Raw genomic sequence first — 14,400 nt, 5'->3', positions numbered from 1 at the left:
ACTTTATACTAGCCATCTCCAGATGGCGGCCTGCGGGCCAGGTCCAGGGCCAGCAGGTGTCATCTGGCCTGTGAGACGTTTGGGGAAAAAGATGGATTTTTCTAATATAAATTTTCAATATTAATTTATTTCAAATACAAATTATCACTCCCTTATCATGATCTATCTATAGTTATAGTAAGGAAAGGTTTTAAAGTTCAGGCTTCTGAAAAGTATGCTCATGCCTTCAATACTTGCATCAATGTGGTGTGGCATGGAGGCGATCAGCCTGTGGCACTGCTCAGGTGTAATGGAAGCCCAGGTTGCTTTGATAGGGACCTTCAGGTTACCTGCATTGTTGGGTCTGGTGTCTCTCATCTTCCTCTTGACAATACTCCATAGATTCTCTATGGGATTCAGGTCAGGCCAGTTTGCTGGCCAATCAAGCACAGTAAACCATGGTCATTGAACCAGCTTTTGGTACCTTTGGCAGTGTGGGCAGGTGCCAAGTCCTGCTGGAAAAGCAAATCAGCATCTCCATAAAGCTTATCAGCAGAAGGAAGCATGAAGGTCTCTAAAATGTCCTGGTAGATGGCTGCGTTGACTGTGGACTTCAGAAAACACAGTCAGATGCCATGGCAGCCCAAATCATCACTGACTGTGGAAACTTCACACTGGACTTCAATCAATGTGGATTTTGTGCCTCTCCATATTATCTTTTTGGATTCTTTCAAATAAAACTGAAGGTTTTAAATTTACAATTAGAAGATGTGAAGGTTTAGCACACTCTCAGTTATGCACCAAGATTAAGATCTAAGTCCTAAGTTCTGAATTTCTAATACAGCTGCCCTGTCTTTTTAAATCCAGAATATCACAAGCAGATCCATGAAGCAACTCTCTATTCCATCGTTCCTGCTGTTGTCCTCGTCGTCCTTCTGGCTGGAGTAATTGTTGGAGCATTACTTTGTCGACAGTGGAAAAGAAAACGTAAGTCAAATTCAAGAGAAGTTGCTCTAAAAGCTTTCTGCTCAAGAAACTGATTTTAAGTGGCAAAGCATAACATTGATAACCTAAATTACTGAATGATAGATCAACATTGTTGTAATTTGTTTGGTTTTTCATTCTAAGATTTCAACAGATTTGTAACACGGACAGTATAACATGTTAGAAGAACAAATGAACCCTTTAAGACAATTTTAGCAGAGCTTATTAAAAATCAACTCACCACAGGGACGGCACAGGAGTCTCATTCAAAAACATTTCGAAAAGTTGTGTACACACAAAACAGGCCCCCGTGAGCAAACTCTGACCCATTCATATGAAAGTTTTGAAGGCAGAGGTAATGCAGCAACACACACATGGTGAGGTGGTAAATAAAAGCCTTGTTAATTTAGGACTGCAAGCCTAATAATGTTACTCACAATCATTGTAAGTAGACCGTTTCGTTTTACATGAGCCTTGTTACCTTTTCATCAAAATGTTTTATTCTACTTTCATTCTACTTTCAAAACCTGCTGTATGTTTCATTATTCAAGTCTCATCTTCATTCCTTGAGTGTTGGAGGTTGAACCATAACATCAGCTGTGATGTAGAAATCCAAACACCAAGAGCATTCTGTTTGACTCTTGCTGTCATTTGTGCAACATTTTTGAGCTTCAAATCTCTGCCCTATTTTAAGTGTTGAATTATGTTGGTGTGCTTTTGTGTTTTGCAGTATTTGTGCACTCTTTTTGTCCTCTGCACCCATCCTGTCTCCACTCTACTGCTTTCAAACAGACGCTCTATCAGCCTTGATCTCCACTTGTTTCTGCTATCTGCGTGCATAGAGCTCATAATTTTCATTATTCATTACCTATTGTTAATTATTAAATATAAACTAAACCCTAGAATTTCAGCTGAGGTTCACCTGCTCTGGAATAGAATAATCCTTTAGAACATCATGGAAAACAGCCTAGTGTCCCTAATCAGCCACATATCAATCAGTCCATGCTGCTTCTTAGATGAGATCATCAGCCATAGTGTTGAAACCATTTAGGTAGACTCACAACCAGCAACCTGAGTCTGAAATCAAGATATATGGTCATGTAGACGAGTCCAGCTTGTATATTATTGAAGCTGTAGATTTTGGCTGATGGCTGCTATTGATGAAGCTAATGAAAAAGCTGACGGTAATTGTTGAGCCCTGTGGTGGTGAACGTTGGCACCACATAAAAACCTGTCACTAGATCAATCAATTAGATCTTTAAATTATTCAATTTGCAGCAGATGGTTTAAAGCTGTAAAGGGAAGTATGTATAATTTAAATGCTTTGTTGTAAAATGTCAATATTTAGACCCTAGCTTATAAGTAGTACTGTTAAATACCCATGGCTAGGGTTTCATCTGAAAAAGTGGTCTAAGGTTTTACTTACTCTATCAATAATTAAGTTGCTAAACTGCTTCTATCACTGTAGACAATCTTTAAATTGCTCTTAAAAAGCAGCTCCAGTATTGTCATTTTTAACGTTGTTTTTTATAACTGATCTGCAGAGGAACCAGAAGAAATGGAAAATACGGTTTATGCAGATCCCGAGGTAAGTGGAAGATTTTTTAAAACATCTCTCCTCAGAATTCACCAGATACATCAAAGTTCAGAATTTCTGGAGCAAATCTGAAATAGATCAGAGATATAAAAGCTCACTATCATATTACTGCTGCCTATCCCTGTGCACACTTCTGAATTATGATGTAAGATGCTAACAGTTAGCTTGTATTATGCTAACCTTTGCACTTAACCACTGTTTCAGGATCTGCTGTTTGCTCCTACCTGCCTGCAACTCATGTCTCTGGTTGATTTGCTTTCTTTGTGCTTCACTGCTTTGTGTTGGACCAGATGAACCTGATTAAATCTCAAGATGAACAACAGTCCATCTCTTCCAATGTGCTGCAGTGTTGCCTTGCAGGTTGTCCTCTGTGTTTAGGGCTGCCAACTTTTTCATTGCCAAATCAGGGACAAGATATGTAGTTTGGAGTGCCACAGCAGTGTAGACCACATACCTCCATCTGAGAGTCATTTTAGATGTACGCTATATGGACAAAAGTATTTGGCCACCTGACCATTCCACCTACAGGGACTTTAATTACATTGTATTCAGGTACATGTACTTTAATATGGAGTTCCCCTCCTTTTACAGCTATAACAACCTCCACTTTTCTTGAAAGGCTTTCCACAAGATTTTTGAGTGTTTTGAGGAAATTTGTGCCCATTCATCTTGTAGAGCATTTATGAGGTCAGGCACTGATGTTGGACTTGCAATCTCCATTCCAGTTCAACCCAAAGGTGCTCGATGTGGTTCAGGTCAGGACTCTGTGAGGGCCAGTCAAGTTCTTCCACACTGATCTCATTAAACCTAGGCCCCACCTACCCAAAGACGTGTATTCAGGAGTACACACATGATTTTTTTGTTGTATTGACATTTCATGCACACAGAAACAGCGTTTTGGGAGGCCATAAATGCTACGTTTTGAAACCGGGTCCCAGAGTGAACAAATCTGTAAACGCCTACTGTTTCGCCTCTGTGTGGACAGTCAGCTGCATCTAGAAACGATTTCGTCACACATAGCATAGCTGACTTAAGCTGCATGCGTGGGTCCAGGCAAAACAACAATTGTGGATTACAAATCTGATGCTTCTTTACCACTACCGTGAACACGATTGGACTTTGGAACATGTTCTTGTTTCTGTGTATGGCACAAATGCTTTATTTGCATGCTCTGTAATCTTCTCTCTTTTTGGTCCATGTCCATGGCAGCGTTACAGAGCTACCTACAGGCTTCAGTGGTACTGTGCTTGCACAGACATTTCCTGAAATGATCCCATGTTTACAGAAAATGGTTTCAAAACAAATTGAAATATATCATTTTAGTCTTCGTGTGGATAAGGTGTATGGTCCTTGCTTCGTGCATAAGGGCACAGTCAGCCCCATACATTATCCCTTCTTCACCAAACGTCACAGTTGGCACAATGCAGCCAGGCAGGTAATGTTCTCCCAGCATCCTCCAAACCAGTGATGATGTGCTTTACACCACTCTTTCTGATGCTTGGCATTGGAAGTTCAGAACCCTTCAGCTATGGAATCAGTGAGGTTTTTCTGCTTTGTGGCTGTTGTTCCTAAATGCTTCCACTTTGTAAAATAACTTAGAGTTGACTGTGAAAATACCCAGCAGAGATTAAATTTACAAACGACCTTATTGTGAAGGTGACATCCATCACAGTACCACACTTAAAGTCACTGAGCTCTTCAGAACGACACATTTTACATCACAAATGTTTGTAAATGGGGACCTCAGGGCTAGATGCTTGATTTTCTTCACCTTTGGCAACAGGTCTGATTGAAGCACCTGAATTTAATGATAAACTGGTCCAGCCAAATACTTTTGTCCATATGGTGCATTTTTTACAGAAAAAAAAATCATGACTAAAGGTTCAACTTGTCATTGCTTTAGTCCACTTTTCCAGCACACTTACACATGATGGCTTCATTCACTGCCGTTTTTCATCTTCTGGTGTCATCAATGTCACAAAAACAGACTGATAGTGCTTCCATCTTTTTCTTTCGCGAGCTTCTTGTCCTTCTCTGAAGTAACATGCTGTGTTAGATCCAGATCACCTCTGTGGCCTTTTGATAACTCATGTTGGCAAGAAGTGCAGAAAACTTAACTTCAGTTGCCACTTCTCATTACTCGTTGAACCTGCAGAGCCTTTTCTACAGGTTCATCCCTTTTATCTGCATTTGCCAGCCAAATGAAGAAACTATCTCCACACTACTGATTTGGTGCTTCTGATGCAGGAGCTTTATCTGATGCATGCTCTATCCAGTGTTAAGAGTGAAGAAAGTCAAGCTAATTTTGTCTTGTATGACAATCCCAGCAGACTGTGGATCTTATTATGTCCTATTTGATGTTGGTGGTGAAAAATGAAGGCATTGGAAAAGTGAAACAAAAATACAGTCTCCAAAAATATCCCTGGAATTACTCATTTGTATACAGAATACACATATATGCAGTTTAGCAAAGAATCATAAGTTTTAATCATAAAGTTTGTTAGTATATTGTGGAGTGTAGTTGAACCTGCTTGCTTACTGTCAAACATGAAATCAGCAAAGTCAGCATCATGACAGCACAATTTAAACTAATAAAGCAATTGAAACAGCAAAATAACCATTCTTCTGATTTGTCTTTAAGGCTATAAATACAGGCCTGCCCATGGAGAAGAGACCAACAAATGATGCCTCCGCTGATCCTCCACCAACCATCTACTCCCTCTTAGGGCCCATCAAAGGGCCCACAGAGCCCACAGAGCCCACAGAGCAAACAGGCCCCACGAGTCAAGAAGCACCCACTCAAATCAGAGTCAACACTCAGCAAGAAAGCCTGTACGCTACAGTTAAAAAACCTGCCTCTAAGGCTATAAATACAGGCCTCCCCATGGAGAAGAGACCAACAAATGATGCCTCCGCTGATCCTCCACCCACCTACTCCCTTTTAGGGCCTGTCACAGAGCCCACAGGGCCCACAGAGTCCACAGGGCCCATGGAGCCCACAGGCCCCACAGGACTCACGGAGTCCACAGGGCCCATGGAGCCCACAGGACCCACAGAGTCCACAGGGCCCACAGAGCCCACGGGGCCGACGGAGTTCACAGGGCCCACAGGGCCCATGGAGCCCGCAGGGCCCACGGAGTCCACAGGGCCCACCGAGGCCACAGAGCCAACAGGGCCCACGGAGTCCACAGAGCCCACGGAGCCCACAGGCCCCACGAGTCAAGAAGCACCCACTCAGCCAGAAAGCCTGTACACTACAGATGAACAACCTGCCTTTAAGCTAAAATACAGGCCTGCCCATGGAGAAGAGACCAACAAATGATGCCTCCGCTGATCCTCCACCCACCTACTTCCTTTTCAGGCCTGTCACAGAGCCCTCAGAGCCCACAGGGCCCATGGAGTCCCCGGAGTCCAGTGGGCCCACGAAGTCCACAGGGCCCACGGAGTCCTCGGAGTTCACAGGGCCCACGGACTCCACAGAGCCCACAGGGCCCACAGAGTCCACAGGGCCCACGGAGTCCACAGAGCCCACAGGGCCCACGGAGTCCACAGAGCCCACGGGGCCTTCGGAGCCCACAGGGCCCATGAGCAAAGAAGCACGCACTCAGATCAGAGTCAACACTCAGCCAGAAAGCCTGTATGCTACAGTTGAACAACCTGCAAAGTCTTGAAACAATTCTGTACAAATTCTGTTCCACACACAGCACTGTCAGCAAATGAAGACGTCTGGCTGCAGTTTCCTTTGCCGTCCGCTGATCATTGTTGATTCTGATGAGTCTCTTGAGTCCTGTGACTGATGTTGAAAGCAAATTCACACGAGCCAACCTGTGCCCGAGCATGCTTGAACACTAAAATCCAGCTTGTTTGACCAGGTTGAATGCATCATACCATGCTGAAGCATGGATGAGCTCCTTGTCTGTGGCTTGGATGGAAAAGGTGGACTTTGCTATCATGTTGTCTGATTCAGTCAATCTTTATTTGTATAGCACCAATTCATAACCAAAGCTATCTCAAGACTCTTTACAATGAGGGCAGGTTTAGACTTGACTCTCAGCTTTATTATTATAATGATCGAACGTTTATCATCATGAGCTCAGCGCTAAACATTGAACAAAGTTACACTGGCAAAGAAGAACTTCAAGCAGATCCAGACTGATTTTGAACAGCTGAAATTGTGTTGAGTTGAAAAGGGTTAAAGGGGGAAACCGAAAGAGGAGGGAGATGGAGAAAAAGAGAGAAAGAAGGAACAATGCAGAGCAACAAAAACGAATATTATCTGTTGAAGTATAAATAAACCCACAGTAAGGGGAGGAGGGAGATGGAGAAAAAGAGAGAGAGAGAGGTAAAGGAAAACCGAAAATATGTGGAGCAACAACAAAGAATATGATATGTCAAAGTGTAAGTAAACCCCCAGCTCAGAGCTAACTCCGCCCACTTCAGACTTTTGAAAAATGCACAGAAAATGGGCAGTTTGGTACTGAGAGGAAGGAGGGGAAAAAGATGGGGTTTTCCAGATAAGGTTGGAGTGACAGTGAAGTTCCCTTGCCAGACAGTGACATAGAGTCCTGTAGCACTGCTGCCTCAGAGCAATCTTTTGAGGTGGAGGATTTATCCCCTCCAGAGTCCCTGAAGCAGGCTGTAGTGTGGTGGTGGACCATAGTGGTCCTGAGCGCTACCTGTTTGGGCCGACATTGCCTCCAGCACCGGCATTACTAAAGCCGGAGCCGAGGCAGTGCAGGTGCAGGAGAGGATGGGAGCGGTCTCCGAATGGTAGAGTTGGTTAGAGGTGGTAACAGTCTACCTTTTATATAAAGTTAGGTTTCTACATCACATAAGCCACAACTTTTCAGAAAAGATATTTTAAAGCAGATGTCCGTTTAAGCTAATGAAAACCCCATAAAATGCAGATTGTTGTTATCAGTTTGTTGTAAATGTCAGAAATAAAACCAGCATTGATGTATTTTATCATAGTTCAGTCAGATACTTCAGTGTACAGCTGAAAAAAATGTTAAAGTGTTCACTACCTCTTTAATGACTGCCCTGGCCAGCATGTTCTTGTTATTTGTCAGATATAGTTCCTTAATGCTAGTAATTTTATTCTAGCAAAAAACACTTACTGTTAATGAACTGTTTATTCTAAAAAAAAAAAAACATAAACAAAAACAAAACAAAACTCAATAAGCATTTCTAATTCTCACTCAAACAGATCTTCAACAGAGTATGCCGAGTATTTCTCGGCATACTCTGTCATCATTTACGGTGTAAATTTCTTTATATGGGTAAAATCAAGCGTAATTTTACTTTATTCCGCTGAAATCTCCTGGACTCCTTAGTTACTCATTTTTTGAGTTTTGTGTAAAATTCTGTCAATTTTGTCTTTTTTATTCAGATTTTTTGTGTTTTTCCAATGTACATAAAGGCAGTAAACATGTGTACACCAAAAACACTTGTAATTACAAAAATTTCTGGGAGAAATGCTGTATTTTCTGGAAAAATTCCAGGGGTGCCAGTACTTTCGTCCATGACTGTATCTGTTAAAGCCTCGTATCTATCTGTCTCTGTTTCTCGCTGCCTCCATGAACCTTATTTAAAGCTTTAATGTTCCTATCGTCTTTTATGTCCGTTCATTTTCAGTAAGTAAGTTATTACAATAAGTGGCAATGCAGAGATTCTAACATTAATTTGTTCCCCATAAACATATGATATTAAGGAATTCTTAACCAAATATTATTTTAACTACCAATGTTTTAGCGTGTGTTTCAGTGTAAGTGTGTGCGTGAGCGTCACAGCTGTGTGTCATGTCCAGCATGAATGAAGACGAGGAAGAGAGGAGAGCAGCCTTTGGTGCTGTGTAAAAGAGGCACAAACCGTCAAACGGAAGGGGAGGAAAGGGGAAAAGAGTGACAGGGGGACAAGAGATCATGATGGAAAAATTAAAAACTGAAGATTGTGCACTGATGTGTGTGACTTAAGTGCGACTTGAGTCCAAGTCATGGACTTGAGGCCCCATTTCTGCTCCATGAGGTTTATTCCTGGAACAGTTTACCTCTACTTCATTTAAATACCATCATTTATGTAGCTCAGCAGTCATTGGCAGTATGAGGAGACCTTTCCATCGTGTCAGGTCATGGTGCAATAAACAAAGATGGCAGCTGCATTTGTGGTGATCATGATAAATGTCTCAGTTTTTATAACGGTAGATTGGTAAAACTGGTACATAAAATACAAACAGCTTTTTACATAAATATGGTGTCTCCACTCTTAATTTAGTGGTCTGTATAATGCCATATAGAGAGGTCTGAACTATGCATGGACATTTCAGTCACGTAAAATAGGGCTGACATATTTTTTTACATTTTCTTTATGTGAATATATGCACTGTAAATGTAATATTAAACCTTGTTTTAAATCAGTGATGTGCCACAGCTATTATGTTTTTGCTATTTGATGATCTTGAACATTGATGCTTCTGTTCTTAAACTTCCATGTAGATAAATCTTCTGAAATGTTTGTGAATAATCTTGAAATAAAGCAGAACTTCATGTCAGCAGAAAGAGTCATCTGAAAAAGTCTCTCAACATCAGACACATCACATTTAGCTAGATATCAAGCTCTAGTAGAAGTTTATTTTATTTATCAGGCTCTACAGATGTAGAGAATCACAGCTGCTGTCTTGGAGCAGCCACCATAACTGTGTTTGAAACGACGGTGACTGCTGCCATCCTCTGATTTTAATGTTTTTAGCATCCACTAATGGTGAATTTATGAGAACTGATTACTCTTTCTAAGGAAACATGAAGTATTGCTGTATACGGCTGAAATAGGTTGTACATAATATCTGATCTGACACTGGGTTATTTCATTTGACCTGGGATCTGTGCATTAATAACACATAGACCAGTGAGGAGAGAGAAAGAGAGATTTATCTCTAAACAAACAGCACACTACCATACAGCCTGATTAGCTCACAGATTTTCAGCCCTTCTCCTTCTAAGTGAAAGCTCAACTTTTAAAGACATGAGCCCTGACTGTTCTTCTTCTGCATGTCTCTTAGAATCCCACTGATATCCCTGGATGAACCATGAAGGACACCATCTCTCTGTGGAATTTTGAGTGTCTTTTATCGCTGCTCCTAAACCAAACAAGCAGACCTCTCATTCAATTCAATTAAATGCAATTCAATTTTATTTGTATAACACATTTCATAAAAAATTGTAAACTCAGTGTGCTTTACAGATGATAAAAAGCAAACAGTTGAAGCAATAAACAACTGCTTTCCAGTGGCATTAAAGTGACCTTTTTAAAAACTCATTTATAAATGAACATTATTACAATGAATATATGAATACACTTACATACCTTCAGTATAAGGTTGTGAACTAAAGTGGGCTGGTCTGAGTCATCAAATCCAGTGCTGAAAAGAAGTCCCATTCCTGCCCTGGATTCTGTCATAGACCCCGAGAATAAAAATCTACCAGCCACCTCTGAATCTAACAAAAGTTTATCTAAGAAAAAAAAAAATAAAAAAAATCTTAAGATATTTATAAATGAAACACAACCTTCATCCTGCAGAGTTGCACATAAAAAGCTTGAGAACACAGTTATTCATTTTAAATCCTGAGAAAATCAGCTCTGTTTAACTACCTGTGGTCAACACCTCTAGAGGAGACTTTACACTAAACACTGAGAACTACAGTATAAAACAGCTATGTTGTGGTGAATCAGCGGTTCATCCTTTCTTCTTGAGCCTCTCAAAGACGTGAACACTGATGACGGCACACACCATGATGAAGAGACTGACTGTGACCATGATGATCCTCAGCATGCCGAGAGAGAGACCAGAACCACTGTGTGACTCTGAAAAGCAACAAAACAGAGGGTTTAGTTAGAGACTGTGTGTCATTTGGTAATAGAGACTAAGGTGAGGGAACAGATGTTAGAAACTAAGAGACTAGCAGTGTTAATTTGGACAGCTATTTTTAATTTTAGTCTCAGTCTTAGTCTTTAGAGTAAATACCTTTTAGTTTTTGTCACATTTTAGTAATTTCTACCCTTTTTAGTTTTAGTCCTCACATTTTAGTCTTTACTTTTAGTCCAAGCATTTATTCTCTTGCCTGAATCTGGTACTTAATTGTGGTATTGTGTTCTCTGCACCCTGCCTGACCTGCTTTCTACAGCTGAGAGGCAGAATAGTTACAGATGGATTGTTTTTGACAGATTTACTCACGGTGGAGAAATATCATGGATTTTAAATGTCTGACAAAAAATAAATTACATTTAAGTCTAGTTTTAGTCATCTTGACTAAAGGAGGCTAATCTTTGTCTAGTCTTTCTCATGGAAAAAAGGCTGTCGATGAACATTTTTAATCATAGTTTTTGTCGACCGAATTAACACTGGAGAGTAATTACTGGATTTTGGTTGTTAAATCAAAAAATGTAGAGAAGTGTAGTCCATACTTTATACTTTTTATTGTTCAGTTCTCCTTTTCTAAACAGTGTTAGATTGTTTGAGGTTCATCATGGATTTGTGATGAATTTATATTATGAAAAGTTTAATTTAGTATATATATCTCTAGTGAATGTGATCTTATCTCTTTACTAAGGGATTCAACCATGTAGCAAAAGATGTTTGGGAATGGCATGTTGGGCCACTTAAGTTGATCTTTCATGCAGTCTTCTATTACACACATCAAGGAGAGCCATCTTACAAAGCTTCAAGCTGATGCACTTGCCTTCATTAAGAGGATGATCAGACCAATCAGGATCATTTCAAGAGAGGAGCAGTAGTTTGGGTGTGGTTCAGTTTTACTGCGAGCCTGTAACTATGACATGGATGCAGCTAGAGTGCTGATATTCACCCCTTGGATGTTTCACACTTTATTGATTTTATAAGTCAGTCATGGTCAAAATGATTTAGCTTTTTGACAAAAAAAAAGAAAAAATAACTTGACATCAAAGTGAAAAAAGCTTTCTACTAAGTAATGTAATTTAAATAAGAATATATAATGTTAAGTGACTGCATCAAAATTCAGCCCTTTCAAGTCAGGCTTGCGCATCTGGACGCTGCAGTTTTACTCCATTCTTCTTTTCCAAACTGCTCAAGCTCTGTCAGGTTACACAGGGATTGGGTGTGAACAGCCTTTTTTCATGTCCAACCACAAATTCCCTGTTGGATTGAGGTCTGGGCTTGTGGGCTTTCTGTGTAGCAAAAAACAAAAGACAAACACTGAGGGCACACTCACACTAGGCCATCAGTACCGTGTCATATTCTAACTGTGCTGAAGCCCATTTCACTCCCTCCCTGTCCTCCCTTTGGCCTACACTCACATGGCTCAAAGCATCCAGGCCTGGGGACGTATACGTCACACGCCAACGTCATCACAGGGAGAATCCACTGTTGATGAATTTATACGTGTTGATGACTCATATACATAAGTGTTGTTTTTTTAGGCTGTAAAATAGAAACAGCGTTATACCAAATCTGATCTGACACCAGAGTTATGTCACCTGTACTGGGATCAGTAGGCTACGTTAACTACACAGAGCCCACTGAGGAGAGAGAAAAAGCCGTTCATAGCAAGAGTTATCGCTCACAGCATATAATATGGAGCCTGATCAGAGTTCCAAGCTCTTTCTGCTGAATGAAACCTGGACTTTTTAACTCGTATGGGCCCTTACAGTCATTCTTCTCTGTGTCCCTACATTATCTGAATCCCCCTGGCATTCCTTTATGCGCCATGAACTGTGCCATCTCTCTGCATAATTTTGGATGCCTTTCAGTGCTGCACCAATCAATCAATCAATCAATCTTTATTTATATAGCACTTTTCATACAAGAAAATGTAGCACAAAGTGCTTTACACACAGACAGATAAATTAAAAGAAGATAAAAGGAGGTATGACCCAAACCCACTCTGCCCGACCCCCCCCCCCCCACAGTCCATTCACAGTATTGGCAAAAATGCATCATAAATAAGACACTGGTAGAACAGGAAAATACATGTACCCAGTACGCACAGAGGAAACACCATCTTGATTTAAAAGGTTTAAAATGAGTAAACACTGGAGGTTAGGTTAAAGTGTAAAATAATAAAAGGGTGCTGTAATGAGAGTAAAAACACTAAAAGGTAACGGCAATATGCTCAAACAGGGAAATAAAACACCTAAGAACTTGGGAAAAGACAGTAAGACAAGAGGATAAACTACTTAAAGATAATTCTAAAATTAAAACAGAATAAGATAAAACCTAACTTACTAAAACAGATTAAGATGAGCGTATTAAATTCAGGTAAAAGCCAGACTAAAGAGGTAGGTGTTGAGTTTGCTTTTAAAAACATTACCATCAGGCGTGGCCCTCAGGTCTTCATGTAGGCTGTTTCATAGACGGGGGCTGTAGTAATAAAACTATGCCTCACCGTAAGTTTTTGTTCTAACTTTGGGAACCGTTAACAGAGAACTTCCTGAAGACCTGAGGGCTCTACTGGGCTCATAGGGTAAAAGCAAATCTGATAAATAAGAAGGCGCAAGACCATTGAGAGCTTTAAAAACCAGTAAAAGAATCTTAAAATCTATTGTAAAAGAGATGGGTAGCCAATGCAGAGACCTTGAAATAGGTGTAATGTGATCCCTCTTTCTGGTCTTAGTCAGCGTCCTTGCAGCTGACTTCTGTAGGAGCTGGAGCTGTGAAATATTCTTTTTAGGGAGACCAGAAAGAAGAGCATTACAATAGTCTATTCTACAAGTGATAAAAGCATGGATTAATGTCTCAGCATTGGCTTGAGAGAAACAGTAGCACTTGGGCTATGTTCTTTAAAGGTACAATGTGTAGAATTTGGCATTTTAGCGTCATCTAGCGTTCAGATCTCTCCCCAAAACATCACATCACTAAGCGACAAGAGCCTGTGAAGACCAAAAAGGATCATGAGCCGGACATCATCTACAGCAGTGACGAGGTGAGGGTTTATTCATTCCTTTTTGTAACCATTATTTTTATAGCTTATAGGTCAGTCTTCTTCTCCACCTGCCTTCCAGGTAGCTTTCAGGACTGGCGGGCAGGTTCGTATTTAAAAATCGCGTTTCGCTCTTTCTGTCCCCAAAATGTTGCCGTAGACGACATAGCAGTTCATGATGTCAGCCTGAAATCTGAATCAAATAAAACACCTACATTTTTTTGCCTGCTCACATGGATTAAAAGATAACGTTTTGAGTTTGCTGACCAGTTTCTCTCTCTTGTCCCCTGCAACAATGACTAAAACCTGAGTTTTGTCCTGGTTAAGTTGTAAAAAGTTCTCTGCCACCCATGGTTTAATATCTAAAATACAGTGAAAAAGGGCATCAAGTGGCCCTGTGTCATCAGGAGATGGCAGCCTAGAGTTGTGTGTCATCAGCATAGCAGTGGAAATTGATGCCATGCCTCCTGATGACATTCCCTAAAGGTAACATGAAGATTAAAAAGAGTAGGGCCCAAAATTGAACCTTGGGGAACACCACACTTCATGTCATAAAATTTAGACGAGTAATCCCCAAGGTTCACATAAAACTTTCTATCACTGAGATAAGATTTAAACCAATTAAAAACAGTGCCAGAGATGCCAATAAAATTTTGGAGTCTATTTAAAAGAATTTTATGGTCAACCGTATCAAATGCTACACTCAGGTCCAACAAAACTAACACAGATGGTAATTTATCATCCATGTTGGACCTGAGGTCATTAGCAATTTTGACTAGAGCAGTCTCTATACTGTGTTTTTTCCTAAAACCAAATTGATACATTTCATTAATATTTATAGAATTAATAAAATCATTTAAGTGGTTTAAAACAATCTTTTCTAAAATTTTA

At 40.4% G+C, this 14,400-nt stretch overlaps 1 protein-coding gene across 1 annotated transcript in view; it reads left to right on the top strand.

Annotated features, from left to right (window-relative positions):
• Window positions 1–8,979, top strand: part of LOC121519887 — a 44,120-nt gene extending 35,141 nt beyond the window's left edge. The window contains exons 8-10 of the mRNA XM_041802986.1: window positions 847–966; window positions 2,508–2,551; window positions 5,202–8,979. Of these exons, the coding sequence (XP_041658920.1) occupies window positions 847–966; window positions 2,508–2,551; window positions 5,202–5,882 (845 nt within the window). The 3' untranslated portion in view covers window positions 5,883–8,979. The remainder of the gene's footprint in view (window positions 1–846; window positions 967–2,507; window positions 2,552–5,201) is intronic.
• The last annotated feature ends 5,421 nt before the right edge of the window (window positions 8,980–14,400 follow it).

The sequence above is a fragment of the Cheilinus undulatus genome, linkage group 13 (genome assembly GCF_018320785.1).
Source record: "Cheilinus undulatus linkage group 13, ASM1832078v1, whole genome shotgun sequence".
NCBI classification, from domain to species: domain Eukaryota; kingdom Metazoa; phylum Chordata; class Actinopteri; order Labriformes; family Labridae; genus Cheilinus; species Cheilinus undulatus.
Note: the sequence above shows the minus strand (reverse complement) of the source record. Positions and strands in the feature narration are given on the sequence as shown.